The 27,644-nt window shown below is 45.0% G+C and overlaps 1 protein-coding gene across 7 annotated transcripts in view; it reads left to right on the top strand.

The window, feature by feature from the left end:
- LOC101740132 (leucine-rich repeat serine/threonine-protein kinase 1) overlaps nucleotides 1-27,644 on the top strand; it is a 94,362-nt gene that overhangs the window by 43,814 nt on the left and 22,904 nt on the right. For all 7 annotated transcript variants that reach the window (XM_038019705.2, XM_038019702.2, XM_038019701.2 and 4 more), the window contains 24 exons: nucleotides 741-831; nucleotides 1,905-2,069; nucleotides 2,985-3,089; nucleotides 3,969-4,110; nucleotides 7,127-7,329; nucleotides 7,919-7,993; nucleotides 9,099-9,244; nucleotides 9,789-9,896; nucleotides 10,233-10,302; nucleotides 11,621-11,737; nucleotides 12,057-12,135; nucleotides 12,585-12,709; nucleotides 13,696-13,783; nucleotides 15,143-15,265; nucleotides 15,925-16,106; nucleotides 16,914-17,043; nucleotides 17,509-17,681; nucleotides 18,096-18,283; nucleotides 18,657-18,786; nucleotides 19,326-19,425; nucleotides 20,247-20,362; nucleotides 20,871-20,976; nucleotides 22,223-22,389; nucleotides 23,605-23,808. In XM_038019705.2, the coding sequence (XP_037875633.1) occupies nucleotides 741-831; nucleotides 1,905-2,069; nucleotides 2,985-3,089; nucleotides 3,969-4,110; nucleotides 7,127-7,329; nucleotides 7,919-7,993; nucleotides 9,099-9,244; nucleotides 9,789-9,896; nucleotides 10,233-10,302; nucleotides 11,621-11,737; nucleotides 12,057-12,135; nucleotides 12,585-12,709; nucleotides 13,696-13,783; nucleotides 15,143-15,265; nucleotides 15,925-16,106; nucleotides 16,914-17,043; nucleotides 17,509-17,681; nucleotides 18,096-18,283; nucleotides 18,657-18,786; nucleotides 19,326-19,425; nucleotides 20,247-20,362; nucleotides 20,871-20,976; nucleotides 22,223-22,389; nucleotides 23,605-23,808 (3,133 nt within the window). The remainder of the gene's footprint in view (nucleotides 1-740; nucleotides 832-1,904; nucleotides 2,070-2,984; nucleotides 3,090-3,968; nucleotides 4,111-7,126; nucleotides 7,330-7,918; nucleotides 7,994-9,098; nucleotides 9,245-9,788; nucleotides 9,897-10,232; nucleotides 10,303-11,620; nucleotides 11,738-12,056; nucleotides 12,136-12,584; nucleotides 12,710-13,695; nucleotides 13,784-15,142; nucleotides 15,266-15,924; nucleotides 16,107-16,913; nucleotides 17,044-17,508; nucleotides 17,682-18,095; nucleotides 18,284-18,656; nucleotides 18,787-19,325; nucleotides 19,426-20,246; nucleotides 20,363-20,870; nucleotides 20,977-22,222; nucleotides 22,390-23,604; nucleotides 23,809-27,644) is intronic.

Genomic DNA, 27,644 nt, shown 5'->3' with positions numbered 1-27,644 from the left:
AATTTTAATAAATTTAAATTGAAAATAGTGTAAATAATATATATTTTATTTAAAAAAAAAAAGCGTGTGTTGCTTTTTAACATATTATTGAAATAATAATTCTTCTACTGTCTGTCAGACAGAAATCTGTCAGAAAAATATTTATAACTAATACCACCATGCACCCCACGCTTTTTTTACAATAAAATATATATTTTTTTACACTATTTTCAATTTAAGTGTATTAAAATTTATTTTCTATTTTTTAGTTGAATCTTATATAAAGCGTGATTTTTAGTTTTTTTAACTATTATTTATATTTAATTTTTAGTTGAATTTCAATTTTTTTAATATATTTTTTCAAAATTTTTAATAATTTTTTTTAATATTGAATTTTTATCGGTCCTCGATAAATCTACAAAGTTTGAATGAAATCTGGCCGTTTAAAGTGGGTCAATATCGCGTCTAAAGGAGTCAGTTACATACATACATACAAGTGAAGCTGATATAAAGCTTGTAAAATAGCGGACAGTGTGCTTAGTGCGAGCTTTTTAACGTTCCCGTTTTTTTATTTTTTTTTATTGCTTAGTTGTGTGGACGAGCTCACGGCCCACTTGAAGGCGAGTGGTTACCGTCGCCCATGGACATCAGCAATGCCCTGGGCAGAGCCAAACCGCCGCCTACCGTTAATGACCGTTACAAAACATGATTTATAATTAAACGTGTTCCGTTTTTGGACTAAATTAAATTATCGTTTTCAGATCGATGTCCTACGTGACCTCGTACCCAACCAGTTTGAGGCAGCTCGATCTCAGTCACAACAAGATCACTTGCTGGCCCAGCTTGCCTCAGGTCAGTGTCGAGACACAGTAACTAAACCTGTCTTTTGTTTTACTTAGATGGGTGGACGAGCTCACAGCCCACCTGGTGTTAAATGGTTACTGGAGCCCATAGACATCTACAAGGTAAATGCGCCACCCACCTTGAGGTATAAGTTCTAAGGTTCTCAAGTATAGTTACAACAGCTGCCCCACCCTTCAAACCGAAACGCATTACTGCTTCACGGCAGAAATAGGAGGGGTGGTGGTACCTACCCGCGCAGACTCACAAGAGGTCCTACCAGTGCTTGCTAACACTAGCCCCAGTGCATCGCAGAATCTACCACCGGATCGGAATCACGACCCACTGAGAAGATCCGGCGAGAAACTCAGTGGGCTGTGTCTATGGGTATACCTCAAGCCCGATCTACCGCAAAATAGCAATGCAGATTTTAATAATGATAAGATAGGGCAACTGCTATACAGACAACGGTGGCTATGATTATCTAAAAATGGCGTGCACGCTATTTGTCTGTGCACTCCAGTGAACATTTAGAATAGCCACAGCCAAGCTTAGCGTAATATCCTTTTAAGAAGTCCTTAATTCTTTGTGAATAATATCTCATCCCTAGTTGCCAACTTTGGGTCTTTTCATATACCCAAGCGATTCTAATTTGTGTTCCATTGTGCAGTTGCTTTTAATACTACAAAAAGGGTGCGTGTACTTATGTAAGCGCGTAAGAAGTTATACTTTATTTTTATTAAATTTATTTCTTTTTTTTTAATATTAAATAATTAATCATAAATATTTAACGTTAATAATTTAATAATATTTAGTATGAATTATATTAAATAATAAATTTGTGATTTATATTACTAAAAAATTAATGCTAATAACACTTTTTTTTACGAGTGTACATGCGCGAAAGTTCACCTGCGGCTATATTCAGACTCGCCAAGTTACGTCGGTTATATTGTAATGAGCGATTTAGTGGGCAACTTCATTCTGTTAATTTTGTGTCACGGTGCGCGCGCATCGTAAAATTTCACTCTCATAAATTTTTCATAACGCGCCTAAAGAAGTATAACTTCAATAAATTAAAACAGGTGGAGAACTTCGGTACGTCAGATGACGATCCCCTGGCGTGTTACTGTAAGACCCCCCAGGGCGGGCGGTCCCGGCCTCGTTCCGGGGGGTCGGTCAGATCGCAGCTACTGAACGCGGCCTGCCTCGCCAGGAGGCATCTTAGGCTCGAAGGGCTGCGGACTTTGGTGAGTTTGCTTAAGAATATCGATTTGCTACGTGTTCAGCAAATAAGGTCAGTTTCAACCGATCCAACCGGTGGCCCTGAAGACTTTGGATGCGACTGAGCCGGTGCCTAAATCCTGCATTCTGGTACCGCTTTTTTCCCATTTTCCATTTTCTCCCGAGACGACGTTCTAAGGGATATTCCCGGGGGTGAAATCCCGTCCTATTATGAGGACGGGTATCGGCGAAGGCGAATTTTTGGCGCGCGCTATGCGGTAACGTGGATTTAGTGAAGTCGCAGTGGTGGAGCTCGATGGGGTTTACTCAATAATCTTTTTTGAAGGTGGGCCTTGTGTGACTGACGCTGCGCAGCGCTTTGCACCTCTTTTTCAAGGCGCAGTCTCTCGGCAAGAATAGGAAGAAGATAGGATCTCGGTCTTCTTCTTCTCCCTCTTCTTCTCTGGAGGCGCCGGAGTCCGACATAACGCAGTCTCTTATCCCTCTCGACCGGGTATCCGTAAACAGATTCTGGGGAATCTGTTTACATTACAGGATTAAAAAAAAGGCGGGTACCGATTTGCCTAATGAAATACATACTTAACAATGTTCACAGTCAAGGAATAATATCGTGTAATATAAACCAAACACGCAAAAAATATAATTCGCGTAATTATTGTCGTTAGGACGTGATGTGAGTCCGCGTGGGCAGCTACCACCGCCCTGCCTATTTCTGCCGTGAAGCACTAATGCGTTTCGGTCTGAAGGGTAGGTCAGCCGTTGTACTGTAAAATGAGACTTGGAACTCATGTTTCAATTTCTGTGACGGACTTTACGTTGTTGATATCTATGTGTTCCGGTGACCACTTAAAACCAGGAGGGCCCTGAGCCCGTCAACCGTGACCAGAACATCACAGAAGTAATGAATCCCCTCGTTCCAGATATTAGCCAACAACCAGCTGAACCGGATCCAGTTGACGACCGATGGTGACGGCTGCACAGCCAATGCTCCAGACGACTCCAACACGGACGACACCGACGACTGGGTGAGAACACTTGTTAACCCTCGCTCACCAGAGAGTGGCTTTTACTATTACTATTCTTATCTATAGTGTCATCGGCGGATCATATCATCGCAGAACACGTCACGGACCAATCCAAGCTGATGCCTGTTAGGGACTTTTCAAGCCTCGTCTGGTGGAAATGTGGTTTTTTTTTATTGCTTAGATGGGTGGACGAGGTCACGGCTCACCCGGTATTAAATAGTTAACGGAGCCCATAGACACCTATAACGTAAATGCCGCCACCTACCTTGAGACATGAGTTGTAAAGTCTCCTTTTTAACAGTACAACGGCTGCCCCGCCCTTCAAACCGAAACGCATTACTGCTTCACGGCAGAAATAGACAGGGTGGTGGTACCTACCCGCGCGGACTCACAAGAGGTCCTACCACCAATAACTTGGTTGTTCAAGTGTGGTCCTAGTAGATATCGGACTGTTAGCGTGCGGCAAAGATGATGCTCTACAAAGCTGGAATTGGCAAATTGTCTCTTAACAAAAAGGCGGTTTGCGCACTGGTTTCTGGGTAACAACAAAAAGACGATCTTTCAGCGAACTGGTAACGTTGCTCAGTATGCTGACAGTGACAATATCGTTGCCAAACTTGCCTTGAAAAGTTGTGAAAATGTCGGTAAAGCTACACAGATTTTTGTTAAAAAAAACCTTTTATCTATTCGTCACGACTATAACTTAATAATCAGTGAGGCTCCTCCAATTACACGTAATTGCTGCGCGAATTTGACCTCATGATGCCCAAACTGAGGCTTTAGCTCCTTGATAACCATATAATGTACTGTCTGGAGGCATTATGATCCACGACCCATGACTAATATGGCCAATGCATCATTCTATTATCTGTTTTCCAGAACACAACCTCAAGCCTCAAGGGTCGTCTGCTGTTCCCTCTCCTCTCAATGCTGGACGTCTCCTGTAACATGCTGAAGAGTGTTCCACCGGCCATACACGAGCTTACGAATCTCTCAGTTTTGAATATAAGCGGAAATAAAGGTACGAAAGTTTTGTTATTTCAATCAATACTTACCCTACATCACTCAAGGTCGTTGACTTTAGTTATTGTTACGCGCTGGGGTTCGGAATAAATAAAAATTCTACCGAAGTACAAATTGATACTGTATTAACTCTTAGAACACTTAACGAACACTTTAAAATTCTCAATTCACTTCTTCTGCTTCGCTTCAGGTGATCCGTTCGCTGTTTCGCTTCGAGTAGTTCCGATTACTGTCTGACTGCGTGCCATCACTTTTATAGTCGATACGACATCCCTAGAATTATCGATAACATTCCTCACAAGTCGAGTATTTTCGGTATGCGTTTCCGCCATTTTCAATAGATGGCGTTGTTCTTCTCGAGCGCTCTCGGCTGTACTAGTTGCCGTAGTCTAAATGCCGCCTCCCACCTTGAGATATGAGTTCTAAGGTTTCAGTATAGTTACAACGGCTGCTCCACCCTTCGAACCGAAACGCGTTACTGCTTCACGGCAGCAATAGGCAGCGTGGTGGTACCTACCCGTGCGGACTCACAAGAGGTCCTACCACCAGTCATTACCAGCAGAATTACCAGCTTTTAGTTCTCTTCCCAAGTGGAATGACTCTAGCGATTGATACCTTAGGCGAATTATCCTTACTGACAAATCGGAATCAAGGATTGTTTTTTCTAAGATAATTTCTTGACAAGAACTGTCAATGCAGGTATTTTATTTGTTCTTAGTGTCTGTCATTGGTCTGCTCTTTACAATATAGTTTTATTTATAAATGTAGCAGTTTACCAAGAGAAGCAGTAACTAGATATGACAGTGACTATTCAAAATATAATAAGCCAATTACACTTTTGATCACGGCCGCTATAGACGCGCTTAAATACAGGAAAGCCCCTGGTCCAGATCGTGTTACATCAAAAATAATAAAAGCCATGGGTCCTAAAGCCGTAAAGGTCCTACACAGAATTTGCGATAACATCTGGCGAACTGGAAGATGGCCTTCAGACTGGACTAAGTCGATCATATTACCTCTTCACAAAAAGGGATCCACTTCTAAGTGCGATAATTATAGAACCCTTGCACTGATATCACATGCCAGCAAAGTGATGTTACATATCATCAATAACAGGATTCGATACTATCTGAACTGGCAAATACCACAGGAGCAGGCGGGCTTTGTGAAGGGCAAAGGAACCCGTGAGCAAATTCTAAACATTCGCCAATTGATCGAAAAGGCCTACGAGTTCAACACACCCACCATCTTTTGCTTTATCGACTACAGTAAAGCCTTTGACTGTGTTGTGTGGTCGGACCTATGGAAGGTACTTAGTGAACTGGGAGTACCTCTACACCTCGTTGCCCTCATCCGCTCTCTATACCTGGACAATAAAGGAATGGTAAAGGTCGAGAACTGCACATCAGAGCTTTTTGGTCTCGGTAAAGGGGTAAGACAGGGATGTATCCTGTCCCCTATTCTCTTTAACGCCTATGGAGAGTACATAATCAGGCGGGCATGTGAGGGTTGGGAAGGCGGAGTCACAATAGGTGGCACTAAAATAACCAACCTCCGCTACGCAGATGACACTACACTTCTTGCTGCAAGTGAAACCGAGATGGTGAACCTCCTTGCTCGAATTGAGAACATCAGTTTGCTGTTGGGTCTAAAAGTCAATCACAGCAAAACCAAAGTGATGATTGTGGATCGAACCAACAGCCTTGAACTAACGGGAACGCTGAACCTTGACGTCGTGAGCGACTTCGTCTACCTAGGGTCTAACATTAATAACACGGGATCATGCGAAAAAGAGATAAGGAGACGTATAGGGATGGCCAAAAATGCAATGTCCCAGCTGCATAAGATATGGAGAGACCGTAACATCACGCGAAAAACTAAAACCAAATTGGTGAGTTCGCTAGTTTTCTCCATATTCAGTTATGGCGTGGAGACCTGGACAATGAAGAAGGCCGACAGAGACCGAATAGACGCTTTTGAAATGTGGTGCTGGAGAAAAATGCTACAGATTCCATGGACCGCCTTTCGCACCAACGTGTCTATTCTGAGAGAGCTTCATATCAAAGCCAGACTTTCCACTATATGCCTTCGTAGGGTGCTGGAATTCTTCGGACATATTGCTCGTAAAGAGGGTCATAATCTTGAACAGCTGATGGTGACAGGAAAGGTAGATGGCAAACGTCCCAGAGGACGCAGTCCTACGAGATGGTCGGACCAAATACGATCTTCTCTGGACATCAACTTCCACAATGCCTTCCACAAAGCTAAGGATCGTAGAAGATGGGGGGAAATCGTACGGAAGAAACTGATGCAGCGGGAGAGTCACGACCCTCAGTAATGAGGAAAACGACGCGAGGAGGAGGAGGAGACACTTTTGATCACAAATAGTTTTCTATATTAATATGCGGGAAATAAGTGCGTCGATACTAAATAATCTTAAATACCCCCATAGCGCGTAGTCTGCCTTCCAAGGCAATGAAATAATAGAAGCAATAGGTCTAGGAATTAGGTCTCAAACCAGAATTTTCCGGTTTACGACCAGAGTCGTTAACATCAGATGTGTGCTCAGTACGAGTTTTTTAACGTTCTCGATAGCGTAAAAGTTAACTCAATTTTTTAGTCGCAACAGCGCCCCTAACGGCAAACTACCGTCAGGTGAGCCGTGTGGCCATCTGCCTACAAAGGCATTTAAAAATAAATTGCACGCCACTAAGCACGATTCTTAGTTTCTCTCATCCAGCTTCTGTCAGTCTTGCATAGAGCGTCATTCCACCGATCATGAAGGCATCTTGCACTACTAATTCGCGGTCTTCACTCTAGAACACGTTTACCACAACGGTTATCACTTCTCCGGCTAATATGGCCAGCCCATTGCCACCTCAGTCTGCTTAGTAGGCAAACGTTCCAACTCCATACAAATTTGAGTTAACTCTTACGTTATCGAGAACGTTAAAAAACTCGCCCTAACTACACCGGTCTCTCCTGGCTTACAATCCCACATCTCGTCGGACCAGGCATAACAGAGCTGCCGCCCCAAATGGGTCTGCTGTCCCGTCTCTGGAACCTCAACACGGTGGGCTGCTCCCTCGGCGAGCCCTTGCTGTCGATGCTGAGGGGCGGCAACTACAAGAGCATGGACATCGTCGGCTACCTGAAGTCGGTGCTGCAGGAGGCCAGGCCGTACAGCTCCATGAAGCTGATGCTGGTCGGGTTACAGGTCGGTCCTTTTAAATAACTCCACTTCGATAAAGCGGCACGACATGAGAACCCTCTCATCGTGGCCGCCGGTAACTACATTCCCGATCCTACGGAAAGAATGGAAAGCAGTCGACGTCACCCCAAACACGTCATTTCGGATCCTCCCGATCCACTAACGGTGCTTTTAGGTACCTCAAGCACCGGTCATCGTTCTCGTCGAACCCGTCGCTTGCGACGAAGGGCTCGACGAGTAAAAACCCACAGACAGCCCACTGAGCTTCTCGCCGGATCTTCTCAGTGGATCGCGTTTCCGATCCGGTGGTAGATTCTGCGAAGCACGGCTCTTGCTAGGGTCCGTGTTAGCAACGTCATCAGATTTTAGCCCCGTGAGCCCACCTACTAGTTAAGGCTACGCTGATATAGCCTCTCAAGGCTCTCAGCTTAGGTAGGATAAAAAAGAAAAGAGGGATCGTTTTTATAGTTTCGCGCTGGCTCTCGGTCGGGGCTTGCCTGGACTCGGTAACAGTATTTATATTGTTGTGATTTTGAGGATTATGTAGATGTTACTTCTTCCAATAAAGAATTCTTTCACAACTCAATATTCGCAGGGAATTGGCAAAACCAGTCTATTGGAGTGCTTGAGGCAGGAGTCTGGTCTACAGCATCGGAGGAAACCAGCTGAGGTACGGTCTAGGATAACCATAAATCGGATCAGAAGCATAACTTCGGTTATCCATCTTTTTTTTATTGCTTAAAAGGGTGCACGAGCTCACAGAACACCTGGTGTTAAGTGGTTACTGGTATCCATAGACATCTAAAACGCAGATGCGCCACCCACCATGAGATATAAGTTTTAAGGTCACAAATATAGTTACAACGGCAGCCCCGCCCTTCAAACCGAAACGCATTACTGCTTCACGGCAGAAATAGGCAGGGTGGTGGTACCTACCCGTGCGGACTCACAAGAGGTCCTACCACCTGTAAGATTCCAGATTGTATTGAAATGTTTTGCTTGAAGATTTTATTTTCGTTCAAGCCGTCTCGACTTATTTATTATTGTTACGCGCTGGGGTTCAGGATAAATAAAAATTCTGCCGAAGTGCAAATTACAACTCTAATTAACTTAAAACATTTTACGAACTTCACTTCTTCCGTCTCGCTTCAGGTGATCCGTTGGCTGTTTCGCTTCGATTAGTTCCGATTACTGACTGACTGCGTGCCATCCCTGCAACGCTTTTATAGTCGATACGACATCCCTAGAATTATCGAGAACATTTCTCACAAGTCGAGTATTTTCGATATGCGTTTCCGCCATTCGACAATAGATGGCGTTGTACTTCTCGAGCGTTTTTGTCGTTACTATTTCTTTTGGTATTCGTTTCTACTATTCGACGATAGATGGTGTTGTTCTTACCGGCGTAACAATATGCTGTAATTTTTAGATCCCATAGGTTTATTTAATGGTTTAGAATAGCAGCCCCAATCTCTTCTAGTAGACGTGGTAAGCGACTAAGGGATAAACTGGAGAATTGACAGCAGCTCTCTGATTGCTTTACCAGTATACTGCTAATTTACTGATGGTAGGACACATAATGAGGCTGGGTTGGATACGTACCACCACCCTGCATAGTTCAACTGCGGAACAATCCGACATTCCTATTTGAAGGGTGGGGACTGTTGTTATATGACTTACATTTTAACCTCACGTCTCAAGGCGCTCCGGCTCTGTCACTTGAGGTCTTCCACTCATGCCATACAGAAAACTAAGAGTCCATGTCTGTCACCCAGCACTGGGCTAAGCGTATGGGGAACAAGTCGAGCCGTGGGAACGTGTCAACCGTTGGCGTGGACATCGGCACTTGGGTGTATGAAAAACATCGGTCCACCAGAGGACCCATCACATTTAGGACCTGGGACTTTGGGGGGCAGCAGGAGTGAGTACTTTTAACTGCTTTTACGTTTGAAACTTGTGTTTATTATTATTATTATCGTATAAAAAACATCGGTTTTTTTATTGCTTAGATAGGGGACGAGCTCACAGCCCACCTGGTGTTAAGTGTATACTGGAGCCAATAGAGATCTACAACGTAAATGCGCCATCCACCTTGAGATATAAGTTGTAAGGTCTCAGTATAGTTACAACGGCTGCCCCACCCTTCAAACCGAAACGCATTACTGCTTCACGGCAGAAATAGGCAGGGCGGTGGTACTTACCCGTGCGGACTCACAAGAGGTCCTACCACCAGTAATTATGCAAATTATAATTTTGCGGGTTTCATTTTTATTACACGATTGTTATTCCTTCACCGTGGAAGTGAATCGTGAACATTTGTTGAATACGTATTTCATTAGAAAAATTGGTACCCGCCTGCGGGATTCGAACACCGGTGCATCGCTACATACGAATGCACCGGACGTCTTATCCTTTAGGCCACGACGACTTAAAAGACTTATTCCAAGATCCCCCGTTTCTTGAAGGTACTACGCAACGCATCAGTATTTTCTGTCGCGTCGCTCCCTTTACCTGGTCGTGTGGAAGGTGACGGAAGGGAAAAGAGGCCTGGCTGGCGCATTGAACTGGCTGCGGTAAGTTTTCATTCACCATTCCTCTCAATTCAATGTGACTTATTGTTTTAGGGAATAAAAAATCTGGTCACCAGCTACGGAGTAAGTTGACGCGTGAGGTTAAAGTCTCAATTACATTGGACCACGATTGTCTCACGTTTTGAGCCGTAATGTGTGATTGCTAACTGACATAGATATGTGTAGTCAACATAATTGCCTCCGGTTATGACCTTACAACGCGTTTAGTGTTTAAGGGTTTATCGGAGTTCATGGACATCATAACTTAATTCCCGTCTTTTACCTTGAGATATGAGGTCGAGGTCACAATAATGTACACGAGGTCGCGTTTAATTTCAGATCTATACAAGCCCGCGCCCCTGGTTCGCCTGTTATAATGGTCGCAACGCACTACGATCAAGTTGCCAACGTAAGTCAAAGTGTTTGTTTGTCCCTATATATATGTAATATACAGGCACGTGGTTGAACACTTTACATGTTCGAGGACATGAAACGTTTATCACTACATAGTATAAAACAAAGTCGCTTTCTCTGTCCCTATATCTGTCTGTCCCTATCTATGTTTAAATCTTTAAAACTACGCAACGGATTTTGATGCGGTTTTTTTTAATAGATAGACTAATTGAAGAGCAAGGTTTATAACAACATCCATTAAATAGTGGAGAAATCAATAATAAATTAGTTTCCGAAGCGAAGCGAGGGCGGGTCGCTAGCAAAAATATAAAATGAAAAAAATAATACAAATGAACTACACATAAAAAACTTTCATTAAATTAATTTGTAGAATATAAGTTTCATCTTACTTATAGTAAATAAATAACAACATAGAATAAACTAAACTATAAATCATGTTACCTACAAGTAAAAATATCCAACTCAGTTGACGACCTTGCCATTGAGCTGCTTATCTATAACTAGTTTATGTGTATTATCTATTAGATGCAAGCAATAAGACAATACATAACCACGACCATTCCGCCAAGAGTGTACGTCTGAGAAGAATAATGTATATAATTCGGGTTCGAATCCCGCCAAGGGAAGATATTTGTATGATAAATATAAATGTCTTTTCCAGGGTTATGGATGTATATTAAATATATGTATGTGTATAATAAAAATCTTACATTTATATCCGTTATCTGGTACCTGGAACACAAGTTCTTTATCACGGGACCAGTTAACGTGGCGTAATTGTTAGTAAATATTTATTTATTTATTTAATTAAACGTATATGAATATTGTTACGCACCGGGGTTCAGGATAAATAAAAATCCGACCGAAGTATAAATTAAAATTGTATTAGCACTTAGAACACTCACAGAACACTTTAAAATTCTCAATTCGCTTCTTCCGCTTCGCTTCAGATGATCCGTTCGCTGTTTCGCTTCGAATAGAACAGCGTACTAACTGACTTCGTACCATTTCTGCAACACGACATCCTTAGATTTATCGAGTACATTCTGGGCAAGTAGAGTATGTTCGATGTGTGTTTCTGCTGTCTGACAATAGATGGCGTTGTCTCGATTATACTCGTACCTTCGACATTCGTTCGGCTATTCGGCGATAGATGGCGTTACTCTCGCCAACGTAACAATATGTTTAGCAGTATCTGGTACACGTACGTAACACAGGGAATCCTAGCGTTTTAGAGTCAGATGACCGTGCGTGATTTTATTCCCAGCTATTACTTATAAGGGGTAATAAGCAATTACGATTTTACGGTACAGAGTAACTTGCCGGAAAGCGAGAGTCCAGAGGTCTTGCAGCGTCTCATTAGATCCTCGATCATGGGGGCGCCTGATGCCGACAAACTTGGTCTGCCTCGGGTCATGGATTCTGTCGAGGTAAGCATCGAGCCAGTCTTTTCGTCTTTTTTTATTGCTTAAGTAGGTGGACGAGCTCATAGGACACCTGGTTTTGTGGTTAACGGAGCCCATAGACACCTACAAAGTAAATGCCGGCCCCACCTTGAGATATGAGTTCTTAGGTCTCATTATAGTTACAACGTGCTCCGCCCTTCATACCGCATTACTGCTTCACGGCAGAAGTAGGCAGGGCGGTGGTGTCTACCCGCGCGGACTCAAGACGTCCTACCACCAGTAACTGACAGTCTACTCTGATAGTCTTTTTAATATCCACGTCACATGCCCTGTGCTCTTACAGATATCTTGCAGCACACGACACAACATAAGGCTGCTGGCTGACATCATTTACTCCGTGGCGTTTAGCGTGAAGCCTCCTGGTGAGTAACGGATTCGAGACAAGAACAACTCTGACCTCAGAGTCCTTGAGTCAGGGTTGCTAATGTAAGGGTTTATTGGTATTTCGGTAGACACCGGCTTGGCTATGCCTCTGGCATTATTAAAGTCCATGGGCGAAGGTAGCCACCATCAGGTCGACCGTACAAGGGCATAAAAAGAGTCTTTTCTGGAAATTCATCATTGATGGTATGTCATGATATGGTAACAATCATAGAACACATTTGACAGATGTCTGAATTACGACAATTTCAACGAAGAAACTATTATCGTGGCTTGGCTCTGCCCTGGCATTGCTGAAGTCCATGGGCGACCACTTACCACCAGATGGACCATATGATCGTCAGCCTACAAGGGCAATAAATAAAAATATAGCTCCCTGCCACGCTATCTTCTAAACTAGGTAACTTGTAAGTTCTCTTCCGTCTCCTAGGCAGCAAGGAACCACTTCTAGAGCAGAAGATTCCAGCAACGTACCTGGCCTTAGAGGAGTGTGTGACGTCACTGGCTGCTGAGCTTCGGGAGCCGGTGCTGAGCCATGACGAGTACCGGAGACTGGTGAGGGCGTGGTCAGATAAGCGAGTCCAGGGTATCCGGTCTGTGAAGCTACAGCTTCAACAACAACGTGATTCGTGAAACGTGATTATTACTGGTGGTAGGACGTAGGAGTCCGCGCGGGAAGGTACCACCCCGCCTATTTCTGCCGTGAAGCAGTAATGCGTTTCGGTTTGAAGCGCGGGGCAGCCGTTGTAACTATACCTGAGACCTTAGAACTTGTATATCAAGGTGGGTGGCGCATTTACGCTGTGGATGTCTATGGGCTCCAGTAACCACTTAACACCAGGTGAGCTGTGAGCTCCTTGCGTCGATAATACTCAGTGCTGAGGGTCGTGGCCTCATGAGGCTTTCTTGGGAAAATATGCATGGTGGGTTCCCGCGTCCTTCCATGGTGATGCTCTTGGAAGAGATTTAGTTCTTCGAGACCTTTGAAGCCTTATTAGGGACACTTGAAAATGCGTACAGTACCCGACAATAATTGCTGCACATCGGATAATACCTTTTTTTTTTTACATACGACTTGTAGATTCCAGACTGTTAGCGTTTCGTGCGACAGAGATGACGCTCTATGAAGCCGAAATTAGCCGGCTGTCTCTTTCCAAAGGTCGATATGCGATATTTATCGTCGGGTACAGTAAATGCGTGCTCGACAAACTTTAAATATTTAGGTTATATTTGGTGTCACCACTCGACTTATTAATACCGCGAACCGAAATTAATACCACATTATGCTGTAGGGACTTCATCTTTATCTCTGAAAACGGCTATCTTTTGGACCCATTTACTGCAAAAAACTTTTATAGACCAGTACTAATTTAGATTATAAATTAACGTACCCTGATATCTCAGTGGGTCACCGCGCTTACTTTGTCAAACTAGTTAAATTTGAAGATCGTGACCATGAAAGCTTAGGACAATCCTGGCGGATTGACGCCTTAGAAGTCGGCTACCATCATCGTTAAGCGATACCCGGCGATCGTTCCCAGGTGACCCAATACATGCAGCAGAAGAACCACAGAATGTTCCGGGACGCGGCCGAGCTGCATCAGGCCACCATGTTCCTTCATGAAAACGGTGAGTTTGCGAGTTCGGTAGGCAGCGTTTAGGCTTGGCTCTGTCCCTGACATTGCTGACGTCCTTGGGCGACAGTAATCACTCACCACCAGGTGGACTCGTCTGCCTACAAGGGCAATAAAAAAAAAGATGTGTGGTGTCGTGGGACACCAGATAGGTTCCTTATTATAAAAATATTAATTTTAAGTTCTATTCGAGGTATAAAGAAAATAACTATTCGGGTATACATTTTTTATTATGATTTTTTTATTGATAAAAATAAAAATAAAAAAGATATTCCAAAACAAATTAATATACACTAAAAACAATAATCATCGAAATCGGTTGGCGTGATATTGAGTTATTGAATTATTTGTCTATTTGTCGCGCACGTACTTAATGCAAATTTAAGACTTATATGGTTTTCTCATGGATACCATTATCAGAACTGGACCAAATTGAAATGAGACTACACAGAAAGCGTCAGCTTTCTAATAAAAAAAAATCATCAAAATCGATTCAACTAGTCAAAAGTTTTGAGGTAACAAACATGAAACCTTACGTTACGGACGTTTTTTCCCGGTTAGGGTACCCCTCCGCATCGTCCGATAAGGAACTTCGTCCCAGAAAGAATTGGAAATGTCAGCTGATCGTCCGTGTTGGGCCTAAAAGAACACCCCCCATTCTGGGGCCCGAGCGTATTTAAAGGCGACCAAGTGATTCGCAGGATGGGTACCAGGGATCTTTGAGGATTTGGCCAAACAGACTGCGGTCACCATTCTGCATTTATTTGTGATAGCGATCGTTATGAGGCCGCAAGGATAGCTACCACCATCCTGCCTACTTATGCCGCAAACAATCACCTGCTCAAGTTTGAAGGATGCGGGACAAATGGGATCGGCACAGTGACTACAGGCCTGTACTAATTTAAAATCTCGCGGACTTAACCAGGGGAAACATTGTTTGTGTATGTGTAATGTGTCTATAATGCAATTCGAACACGTAGTTCTTGAGATTAGCTCGTTCAAACGCTGATTTTTTTTCTTATTTGCTTGGTTGGGTGGACGAGCTCACAGCCCACCTGGTGTTAAGTGGTTACTGGAACCCATAGACATCTACAACGTAAATGCCGCCACTTGTTCTTGGGTCTCAGTTTTTATAGTACGACTGCCCCGCCCTTCAAACTGAAACGTATTACTGCTCCTCACGACAGGAATAAGCAGGGTGTGTGGTGTAATCTCAAGGTGGGTGGCGTATTTACGTTGTAGATGTCTATGGGCTCCAGTAACAACTTAACACCAGGTGGGCTGTGAGCTCGTCCACATACCTAAGAAAAAAAAAAATGCACAGATATTTCAGTAACTGTTCCCCCTCAACCAGGAGTACTCCTGCATTACGACGACGCCAGCCTCAAGCAGCTGTACTTCCTCAAGCCGCAGTGGCTCTGCGACGTGCTCTCACACGTCGTCACTATAAGGGAGATTAACCCTTTTGCGAATAACGGTAAGACATATTTTCATTTGCTGCAGACTGTCCCGGTATTGATTGGTGGTATTGGTGACCACGACCTTTTTATCAAGAGCGTTACCGACTAAGAAGAGGTCCTGGTATGAAGTGGTTACCGCAACACATATTCATCACAGTGCTTATCTTAAAACATGAGGTCCAAGGCTCCATTAGATTGTAAAACCATTGCACCTCTTTTTAAGCCGCAACGCGTGTCTGCTTGGTACATGGTATGGGACATGGTATAATAAGGCACGTTCGTGATCCGGATTTACCCTTGTAGCTTCTCAAAACGCTCCACTATCAGATATTTTGTGCGTTCATCACAAAAACCCTGAAAACGTGCCAAGTATCTTCTTTAAGCTTGTAACTGTCTTGTAGGGACGACAATTATATATTACCGTGGCACCATACAAAAGCTCAGCGCACCAGCAACTAATCACCCTGCCCCAATTATAAATCCTGAAAACGTGCCAAGTATATCTCCTTTAAATATGTTACCGTTTCCGGGTTGAGGACGACAGTTCTATATTATCATGGCACCATACAAAAGCTTAGCGTACCAGCAACTAATCAGCCCTGCCTCAATAGCTGGGGAGCTTTTACCCGACTAGCTTCGACGCGACGCCCGTTAGTACAGCGTGGTTTAATTTTAGGTATAATGAAGATCGAGGACTTAGCGCATGTCTTCAAAGCTTCACCCATGTTAGCGCGCGGGGAGGAGGCCAGCTCCTTAGGCGTCTCGCTACTGAACAAGTTCGAGCTGGCCCTCTGCTGGGATTCCAGGGTCTTACTGGTCCCACCGTTGCTGCCGAATGCGGAGCCGGCGAGCCCTCAGGTAAATATCCGCACACTCCTGTTATTGCAAAGAGGATCTTCAATATTTACACAGTCTATTGATCTTGGAGTCTTTGAAATATTACCGCTGTGCAAATTTTTGGTGACCCCGAGATAAATTTTTTTATTGCTTAGATGGATGGACGAGCTCACAGCCACCCGTCTTGAGATATGAGGTCTGAGGTCTCAGTATAGTTACAACGGCTGCGCCACCCTTCAAACCGAAACACATTACTGCTTCATGACTCACAAGAGGTCCTACCCTACCAGTAAAAGATATATAAGAGGGAGTGGTACACGTTGCAAGTTGCTAAATCGTATGAAAAATTAAAAAACTGGCAACCCCCAAAAACTTTTCGGGCAGCCTCTGAGTCGCGATGCTTACTTTGAGCACCACTACGTTACTGGATATGAACAAATCCCCATATACGCATAGATGGGTGAACGAGGGCTACAACTGGAGCTCACAGGAGTCCATAGAAATCGCAACGCAAAATCCACCATAAATCATATGACATTAGGTCGAAGTCGGTTGTACATTTTTTCTTCCCTTTTTAATGCCCTAGTAGCCAGACGAGCGTTCGGCCTATCTGATGGTGAGTGGTTACCGTCGCCCATGGACTCCAGCAATGCCAGGGGCAAAGCCAAACCGCTGTCCACCCTTAAGTACTCTCCACAGTCCTCGTTTGAAGAAGATCATGGAAATACATGAATTTAAGGAGTGATTTTTGGAAGTATCGACGCCGCCACTGTAGTGACCATACATTCTGATTGCACATTCACAATATACTGTGTTCATTGCTCCCAGCTGGCTTTACGCAGCAAGACCTGGTCACATTCGAGCAGGAACACTCCGAGGCGAGCCTTCCCTGCGTCCGTGCAGCCCCACCTCACCCTTCCGGAACAGAGCAGGCCGACCGATTCCCCAGTGTTGATACGTAAGCTTTTTACTGCCTTGAACGGGCATTTAGTTTTTTGTAACACTTGTAGGCAGACGGTCATAATGGCTCACCAGATGATGGGTGTTTACCATCGTTAATTACGTTAGCAATGACAGGAGAACAACCAAATCCCTGTCCATCGGCGAGTACTCTTCACAAATCTGGTTTGAAGAAAAACATGTCATAGCGCCCGAGAACCTACCCGCGCGGACTCACAAGAAGTCCTACCAACAGTAATTACGCAAAATATAATTTTGCGGGTTTGATTTTATTACACGATGTTATTCCTTCACCGTGGAAGTCAATCGTGAACATTTGTTGAGTACGTATTTTATTTCATTAGAAAAATTTGTACCCGCCTGCGGGATTCGAACACCGGTGCATCGCTACGTATGAATGCACAGGACATCCTATTCTTTAGGTCACGACGATTTTAAGCCGCATTTTGTATGTACTCCACAGAAGATCACACGGGCTCCATCACGGTGTCTGGGAGAGGGGGGGAGATGTCACTTGTCCGACTCGTCCTGCTCTCGTACGTGCCGAGTGGCTTCTGGGCTCGTCTGACCACCAGGGTGCTGGCCGATGCTGCACTGGCAGTGGCTGCGGGCCAACTGTATCGTCTAACACCCGAGGTGAGACTTTGTGGGTTTTTTTTTATTGCTTAGATGGATGGACGAGCTCATAGCCCACCTGGTGTTAAGTGGTTACTGGAGCCCATAGACATCTACAACGTAAATGCGCCATCCACCTTGAGATATAAGTTTCAATATCTCAGTACAGTTACAACGGCTGCTCCACCCTTCAAACCGAAACGCATTACTGCTTCACGGCAGAAAAAGGCAGGGTGGTGGTACCTACCCGTGCGGACTCACAAGAGGTCCTACCATCAGTCTAAAGTGTCCGGGGATTAGAAATTTGTGCGTGTCGTGGCTTAGCGGCTTCATCTACTTCTCATTCGAGAGGTTCCAGGGTCGATAAATTGTGTAGATTGAGTCATTACAAACCTTGAAAAATTCAGGGTCTGAAATGTAATGAACTTTTTTAAGATGGAGGTGGATGAGGGTATATCCCGAGCGCTGGAGGGATGCTGGGGCTGGAAGCTGTGGAAAACGGGACTGTCGCTGTGTTGCGGGGCTCTCACCGTCGCCTCGCTGCGGGACCTGCCGGCGCGAACCGACGCCCTGCTCGGCCTCTGCGACGACGGACACACTGAACACGCTTACACGGGACTGAGGTCTGTAGTAGCGGGACTGAGTTATGGCGTAGTGGGACTGAGGTCTGTAGTAGTGGGGCTGAGGTCTGTAGTAGTGAGACTGAGGTCTGTAGTAGTGGGACTGAGGTGTGTAGTAGTGGAGCTGAGGTCTGTAGTAGTGGGACTGGGCGCGTAGTGGTGGGACACGCAAAACACGCTTATACGGGAATCAATCGTACTATGTCTCCCATTCTGTACCGAGGCTCTTTACTGTTACGCTGCAGAAATTGGTAAGATGTCTGTATCTATCCTCAGTAGCCTTCAATACCTTTTACCACCACATTTCTAAATCATAAACCCCGACCTTCTGAAGTTCCATGTTCCCTAAGATTTTCAAGTATTGGACTAAACTCAGGCTCAGGGTACGTCAAGAAGGTGCTTGGTGTGATCTGGAGGTGGACGCGACTGCCTGCGTGGAGCTCTGTCTACCCGCGCAGGTGTGTGTCGTGAAGAGAGACGACGGCCTCCCGATAGCTGGGTATCAGGTAAGGATCAAATTCCTTCCCCCGCATTCCAGAGATCTTTTTGCCACATACCATCTGGCTTTGGAATGAGCTCCCCTCTACGGTGTTTCTCGAGCGCTATGACATGACCTTCTTCAAACGAGCCTAGTACTTAACGGTAGACAGTGGCTTGGCTCTGCTCCTGGCATTGCTGAAGTCCATGGGCGATGGTAACCACTTACTAGGTGGGCTGTATGCTCGTCTGCCTACAAGGGTAATAAAATTAAATGTCTCCGACGCCGTATTTTCTTCCATTTGATGGCAGGAATACTAGTGCCTGTTCCACTGTGTTACTTTCGTTGCTTTAAGTTTGGGTTTTAGTTCAATTCCTGTTACCGTTGACCCCTGGAAATAGCTTGAATGTCACCATCCTCCCATGGTCAAATTGATTAGTCCATCCAATTGGTACAAGCCTATGCGATTTGACAGCGAAATTGAAGATTTAGAATTCAATTTGATACTTAGAATTCACGGCTTAAGCGAGGTGACATTTGTCTATGGCCACATTATGTATTTTTCAGAGCATCAGCCTGGAACCGAACCCAGAGACGTTGGCCAAACTGCTAGCGCTACTTTCTGACCACGTGGACTTGTTACTAGAAGACTGGTACCCATCCTTAGGTAAGATTTAGGGTGTGTACGAAGTTGTATTGGGCAGCCATCATAGAACACAAGATATTTGACAGATGCCTGAATCTCGCTTACGACATTTTCAAGATAAGCTTGCATATTTACTGGTGGTAGGACCTCTTGTAAGTCCGCGCGGGTAGATATCACTGCCCTGCCTATTTCTGCCGTGAAGCAGTAATGCGTTTCAGTTTGAAGGGTGGGGCAGACGTTATAACTATACTGAGACCTTGGAACTTATATTTCAAGGTGGGTGGCGCATTTCCGTTGTAGATATATATATATACAAGTTCCGAACAACAACATTCGGACTGTCGGTCTACCGAGCAAAATCACCCGCTCGGTGGAAGATCTTCCTTCCATCGTTAAACCTTCCACCAAGTGTTATCCTGCCTGTTTCAATCAGCTGTGAAACACTCGTGCCGTCTGTTCGTTTTGTAGCATATTCTCCTTCTCCTCCTCGCACCCTTTCCTCACTGTCGAGAGTCGTGACTATTATAATTCGACAGGATTTTACTCCTTGTAATGTCCCTCCAGCGCCTCCAATCATTGGCTGCATGAAGGGTTTTAGTGTACTAGATAAGTGGAATAGTTCATGTGCTTCCTGGTTTTAAGTGGACACGCATGCAACACAAACAGACATTTCGCGAGTAGCACCACCCATATAGAGACATTAGTTCTAAGTCGCAATGGTATTGCACAATTATTCCACCCTAAAAATTGGCACGATTGACTGCCTCACTGCATAACGAAGCAGGATCGACCTGGCCACACTCTTCCAGAGTTACTTAGAGTAATCAGCTATATGTCTCCAGGTACAAGGTTCGTACATACTTCGGAGGGACGATGCCTGATCACGCGGCTGGTCCCCTGCCCCGCCTGTCTGAAGGACGCGGGGCGAAGCTCCCACGACGACATGCCTTTAGCGCAAGTAAGTTAAACGCATCAATTATAATGGGCAGGTTATTGTGGACTGAATATCGCATTAAAGGCTTCGTCAAACAGAACGCGTACTTAGCGCTGCGTTTTAACGTCGCGCTCTTTTCATGTCACACAAATTGACTAGATGAGCCCAACGCTCCAAGACGCAACGTAAGTCGTCGTGGCCTAACGGATAAGACGTCCGGTGCGCTCGTGTTGAGCGATGCGCCGGTGTTCGAATCGTTGATGCTGATACCGAATAGAACGCGCTTTTAATTACAAAGATAAATGTCGTTTGTTAAGCGAATGTCTCCTTCCAACGAGACTTGTGGAGATTACTTAACGGTAGGCAGCGGCTTGGCTCTGCTCCTGGCATTGTTGAAGTCCATGGGCGACACCAAACACCATCAAGTGGGCCCTATGCTCGTCTGCCTGCAAGGGCAAGAAAAAGCATTTCGCCCCTCGATATGATAATCTTGCGTAACACTCGCCTTGACCCTGGTGCGATATCGACGCAGGCATTCAGAAGATTTGAACTTGGCGCCTTGGAGCCGAGGAGGGCGCGGCTGTCCCAGGACTCCCGCGCCTCAGACGGAGACAGTGGAGTTGGCGCTGAGTCTAATGGTAAATAGAAAAAAAAAACAGCAACGCATCAAAACAGTTTCATTCGTGCTAGTTTTAGTGATTAACCCCTTGCACTCTTCGCCCAAGCCTCCGATCCCTTCCAAGGTCAGAACCCGGATGTGGTAGGGGGGTTACCGCAGTCAACACTACAACCAGATATCGCAGCTCACCCCAAGGTCGCCCGGTCGTGTGCTCACAGCCCACCTGGTGTTAAATGGTAACTGGAGCCCATAGACATCTACAACGTAAATGCCGCCACCCATCTTGAGATATGAGTTCTAAGGCCTCAGTATGGTTACAACGGTTGCCCCATCTTTCAAACCGAAACGCATTGCTGCTTCACGACAGAACTAGGCAGGTGGTATCTACCTGTGCGGACTCACAAGAGGTCCTACCACCAGTAATTGCCATAAATGTGACCGTAAACCAGTAAACGAATAACCTCAAATGCCGTTGCTTACCCCGAGATGAGAGGTCCAAGTCGCGATCGTCTTGCATAACGGTCCCCGCCCTTTAGACTGCGGAAATAGGCAGGGCGTTGTTGCCTACTGCTATTATCAAAGTGGTATTACATATTAAGAACTGAAATTGTATTTTTTTTTAAGGATTTTTATGACCTGATATCTAAGACCTTTAGGTCAAGTCTTATTTAAATTTTTAATCTTATTTTTATGAAAAATGATAATATGGAGTGAAATGAAGTGGACTTTTTGGAGGATCCCGAGAAGTTACGTCCAGTGGCTTTGTTTCATTTTCCCACATTTGTGCACTTTCACTGATATTAAACAGTTAATAAACCACCGTTATTACACATTTAAACCAGAAGAAACACTAAATTTTAATAGACAAAATAAAACAAATCACACAACTTCACTCCTCGCGTTCCCGCCAAAAAGTCCAACTGAAATTGTATAGTGAAACCGATTTAATCAGATTTCGAAAGCACCGATTTCCAACGGGTATAAAAAGATATATCAATTAACATTTTGAGTGGTCGTCTCCGGAGATCATATTGTTTGGGTTTAGCGCAAGAAGCAATGTATTCTAATAACAGTTTATTGGAAAATATAAACGCTTTGGATAGAGCGAATCGTAAGACAGTTTCCAGACTAATAGTATGTGTGTGTGGGTGTGTGATTTATGTTGTGATATCCATTGGCTCCGGTAACCGCTCAACGTCAAATGGGCCGTGAGCTCTTTCGTCTAGATAATGACCATCGTGCATCTTCACATTCGCTGTCCCCAGCCTCGTCCCGGCTCGGGTCAGTGGAGGGGATCGTGAACGAGCCAAGACCCGCCACCTCCGTGTACGCTTGGACCGTGGAGGACTGCATATTAGCGGCTTGCACCAGTACTAAGCTCCAGTGCGCGTTGCATTCGCACGTAGAGCTGAGGCAGTTGGCTCCGGATGCGGTAAGCTGTCGTTGTTTTTGCAGGAAACTTCAAGCGATTATATTCTGGGCAAGTGAACTCATGGCTCAACTCACTTCGGTCCACCGTAGCTTAGTGGATGATCTTCGAGATGATCTCTCAATTGTTGCCTTCACTCCTCCAGCCACTGAAGTAAAGGTCATACTATCTGGAACCAAATGGGTTCATCCACAGTATAGTTTTTGCCATGCATCATCCTACTTTGGAATGGACTTGTGGAGAGCACTTGAAGACAGGCAGCGGCTTGGCCCTGCCCCTACTAGCATTGCTGAAGTCCACGACTGACAGTAACCACTCAACATCTGGTTGGCTGTATGCAAAACTGTACGTGGTCGTCTATGTACAAAGGCCAAAAAAAATCTGGTCTTCGGCAGCTAACCGGTACGAGACCTAAGACTTTCGAATACTCTGAGCAATTATCCAAGATGACTCCATCATCTCGTTTTTACTATCGCACCGCCCGCCACCGGAGTAGAGTTCATCCATACTACCTGGAACCACTGCGTTCATCCACAGTGCGTTTCCAGAGATCTTTTTTGCCACATACCTTCCCGCTTTGGAATGAGCTCCCCTCCACGGTGTTTCCCGAGCGCTATGACATGTCCTTCTTCAAACGAGGCTTGCGGGGAGTACTCAATGGTAGGCAGCGGCTTGGCTCTGCCCCTGGCATTGCTGAAGTCCATGGGAAACGGTAACCACTCACCATCAGGTGGGCCGTATGCTTGTCTACCTACAGGGACAATAAAAAAAATTCTGAAGCCAAAAATCATCAAGATACTAATTCTGGTCCATGGGACCTGATTACACGTCCCAGCAAAACCTAAAAACCGAGAAGAATTTAAAGATAATATATTTCAAAATCCCATAGGAGTCCCTCTTTCTGATATAGAGGAGATATTTGACAAAATCCAAAGTTTCCTGATGAACTAGAGCATATTGATTAATCAGTAGCTTCCACTATAGAATCACTTGCCCGTGACTTCTGAATCCACCACTTTTGAAGGGTAGGGCAGCCGTTATAACTATACTGAGATCTTAGAACTTATATCTCAAGGTGGATGGCGCATTTACGTTGTAGATGTCTATGGACTCCAGTAACCACTTAACAGAAGGTGAGCTCGTCCACCCATCTAAGCAATAAAAAAAACCAGTTGATACAGCGTAGCGATTATACAGCATATCGTGGTGATTGTACAGCTCCTGCTAGACGTGGAGGAAGAGAAGAGAGCCCGGTGGGAGCAAATCACGCGCGGGGTGGTGGCGGGGCGCGGCGCCTTCGGTACCGTGCTGACGGGCACGTGGCGCCGTTCGCCAGCTAACTTAGTGCCGGTCGCCATCAAAGCCTTACAGCCAGTCCCGCCCCCCAGTCACCATGATGTACCAGCTCAGCAGGCTTACAAGGTCAGAGAAAGTTCTGGAGAAATTTATTGCTAAATGTATTTGTCTTGTTCTTTTTTGTATAGATTTTGTACACGACCCGGTCTGTATGGCTGTTTCCGAGTCGTGTAATAATATTTTCTGCTGTCTGTTTGTGCGCTGGTCGAAGACGGCTGTTTCTTTCGATGGGTATCGGCTTCTGTAGTGAGGTTTCACAGGTAACTGTCTGGTTCACTGGTAGCTGATTCACTGGTGGTTTTCTGATAACTGTACTATTGGAGAACTGCTGGTAACTGTTTCTGTCTTGCTGATGGTTCTTTGTCGGAGATTCGCTGAGAACTGTTTCTGTCTTGATGATCTGTGTCAAAGATTCGCTGAGAACTGTTTCTATCTTGATGATCTGCTGAGAACTGTTTCTGTCTTGATGTTTCTATGTCGGAGATTCGCTGAGAACTGTTTCTATCTTGATGATCTGCTGAGAACTGTTTCTGTCTTGATGTTTCTATGTCGGAGATTCGCTGAGAACTGTTTTTGCCTATAAATGGCCATCCTTTTATATTTATTTCAGTACCCCATCTCGCGACGCGCTATCGACGCGTCACTTTCGGAGGGTCCCTTGATCTGTATGTTACCGTAGTGAAAGCGCTCCACAAATCGTTCCTATTGGTCTATTTACATTCTCCGATCTGATACACTAACATATTGCATATTAAATAATTTAAGATTATACATTTTTGTTACATAATTACTTATTAACTATTTTATTTCTATTTGTTTCTTAAACTATAAAAAACCCTATTTCGTCCTGCACATTACTCCCGCCGTGCGAGTCCGTCGCATTATTTCTCGGTGCAGGATGGTCGTCTTCTATGGGGAGGATCACTAGTTTTCGTACTGGTCTCCGTAGAACTCCCCCTTTGGTTCTGATATCTACAGTGCGCACCACGTTGTCGGGTCCTGGATACGTCGCGATCACTTTTAATTCGTGTGCGCGTGTTTTGTGGCAGGCACTTCCACTTTTCATGGCGACGCCTCGGCCATGAGGCTCCCGCCGGTGCTGCAGCTGCTATGTTTACTTCACCCATCGGTTCTGTAGTTTCTGACGCCGATTCCGTCGGCCAGGAGTCCTCTCGTTGGCGTAAGAAATCTGGCCCTCTGAACCATCTATGTTCATTCTGATACGACATTGGGACGTCTCGGGTCACGTCGTCGGCTAAGTTATGCTTCGTGGGTAACCATCGCCTCCCGTTTACTGTTGAACTGCCTTCTATAGCTGTCAGGCGTTGGGTGACGTATGGTTTGTACGAGCGTGATCCCGTTCTTGTCCATCTTAACACTATCTCACTGTCGGTCCAGAAGGTCTTCGAGGTCGACTTTCTTTCGTGTTTTCGACGAAAGTCTGTAGAATCGTTTACGTAGTGTCTGTTCCGTACTGCGACTGCCGCCTCCGGGTGCGTGGCTTCTTGTTTCTGGGCGGTCAAGTTCTTTACATATATTGCTGTGGAAGGAGAACTTGACGCACCGAAGATCAACGAGGTCATTCTGTTTTCTTCTGGGGGCTTGTCATCTCGCTGATCTTTGCACCAGAGATAACGGAGCGCGTCTCTGTCTTCAGGTCTCAATTTCACTTGTATGAACATCTCTTTGATGTCTGCTGTTACTGTTATATTATGCTGTCTGAATCTCATTATCACTCCTGGCAGTGATTGGAGTAGGTCCGGTCCCTTAAGCAGCATATCATTCAAAGCTACCCCTCTTGTTCTGGCGGCGGCGTCGTGGACGACTCGGAGTTTTTCCGGCTTCAGGGGGTTCACGACGGCGAAGTGAGGTAGATACCACGTTCTGTTGTCTGTTTTTGTTTTTGGAGCGGGCTCGGCGTAGCCTTTCGCGACGAGTGCTTCCATCTGTTCTGTGTATTTCTGTTTCAGTTCCGGATTACGATCAAGTTTGTTTTCTATATTTATCAGTCGTTTTAACGAGTTATTGTAGTTGTCTGGTAGACTGACATTATCTGTTTTCCAGAGCAGAGCAGTTTCGTATCTTCCATCTGTTGTGTGGACTGTATTGCTGTTGAGGATGCGAAGCGCCTGTTCCTCTGGGTCTGTTTTTGGTTTTCTTGGTGTGATGCATAGCGCATCCATAGCGAAATACTGTTTTACCAGATTTTCTATTTTATCATCTTCCTGGGTTTCGTTAGCATGATTTATGTAGTTTATGTGGTGGCCTAAGGTACGAGTGCGACCTCCATGCAATAACCAGCCTAGAGGTGTCAGTGACGCTATTGGCTGATTCCTGTTGCCTCGTCTAACTTTCGAAGCTAGTAACATGTGCCAGTTGTCTTGGCCAATCAGGATTCCAGGTTTCGCGTTCTCGTACGTGATGATGTCACTGATGTCTCGTAGGTGCGAATACTCATCTATCTGTTCCTTTGGTATTTTTTGTGCTGTTACTTGTAGGTCGTTAACTGTTCTCGCTTGTATTATTTCTTTTCGACTGTTGAGGCCTCTGAGCGTGAGGTTGACTCTTCTTGACCTTGTTTCCGTTGATTTTATGTTGTTAATCGCCTGTATGTGTAACGGATCGATTGATCCTGTTATTCCAGTCTTCTTGCAAATGATTTCGTCTATGAGTGTCACCGTCGATCCATCGTCAAGCAGCGCGTATGTATCAACCGTGCCTATCGGTCCTTGTACTTGGACTGGGATTATTTTCAAATAGGACTGTTTCTGTTTTTCGGTCCAAGCGGAATTAATGTTCTCTGTTGTTTCGTTGTCACTGTTGTCTGTTTTTTCAATTTTTCTGTCGAAGTGTAGCATCTTGTTGTGAGTATATTTGCAATTATTGATGCCACACGTCTTCGGTTTACAGTTGTGGGTTTTATTCTTATACTGTAGACATCGGAAACACAGGTGTTTATTCTTAGCGATGTCCCATCTTGTGTTTGAGTCTGCCTTCTTGAATATGTAGCAGTCTGTTGTGGTGTGTTCAGTGTTGCTACATACCGGACATTTAGCTCGTGATGGCTTCTCACTGACTATGTGCACGTTCTGTGTGCGTCTGTTGTGTTGTGCGGGCTGCGAGTAGTGCCCCGCCTGTTCGGTCTGTGCATAAGGGTTGCACAGTTCGGCTTCTCTTTTCATGAATTTTTCAAATTTAATCAGATCCGGATCCTCCTTCGGTTGTACCGCGGTGAAGTCGTAGTATCGGTAACGTAGTGTTGGTGTGAGTTTTTCTAACATTGTTTTGGTAGTTTCCGGATTATATAAGTAATGTGTGCAATTTAATGCACGAAGCGTAGCTACGGCGTTGGTCACCTTACTAGAGAATATACAAATGTCTCTTGGTGTTTCTGTTAATCGTGGCAGAGCTCGTAGCGTGTCTAACTCCGTTATGGCTATTGTTTCCGGTCTTCCGAATCGCGCTTCTAGACTTCTTATGACGTCGGACGGATCAGCGTTTGTTATAAGTAATCCATCAACGGCTTCCTTTGCCCTTCCTTTCAGGTTCCTTCTGAGTCTGTTTATATTTTCAGTTTTTGTAAAGGAATTCATTGTCTCTTGATAAGCTGCACGAAAGGATAGCCAGTCTTGGTGATTTCCATTAAAGATTGGCAATTCTGTGTATCTTGGTTCGCGGGCGGCTTTGACGGCGAGTGTTATTGCTGCGGTTAGATCTGAGAAGTCTTGTTTGTCGCAGGCTCCCGCCGGTGTTTCCTTATGTCGGTCGTGATTTTCCGTTTTTGTGGGTTGGGTTTCCAACCACGTGCCCACTCTTTCGTCGAGTTCTGACTTACTGTATTCTGATTCGCTGTTTTCGTCATCAGATCCAGCTTCGAGCGTGGCCAATCGGGCGGCTGCTAA

This window comes from Bombyx mori, chromosome 24 (genome assembly GCF_030269925.1).
Source record: "Bombyx mori chromosome 24, ASM3026992v2".
NCBI classification, from domain to species: domain Eukaryota; kingdom Metazoa; phylum Arthropoda; class Insecta; order Lepidoptera; family Bombycidae; genus Bombyx; species Bombyx mori.
This window is presented reverse-complemented; position numbering and strand designations above follow the sequence as displayed.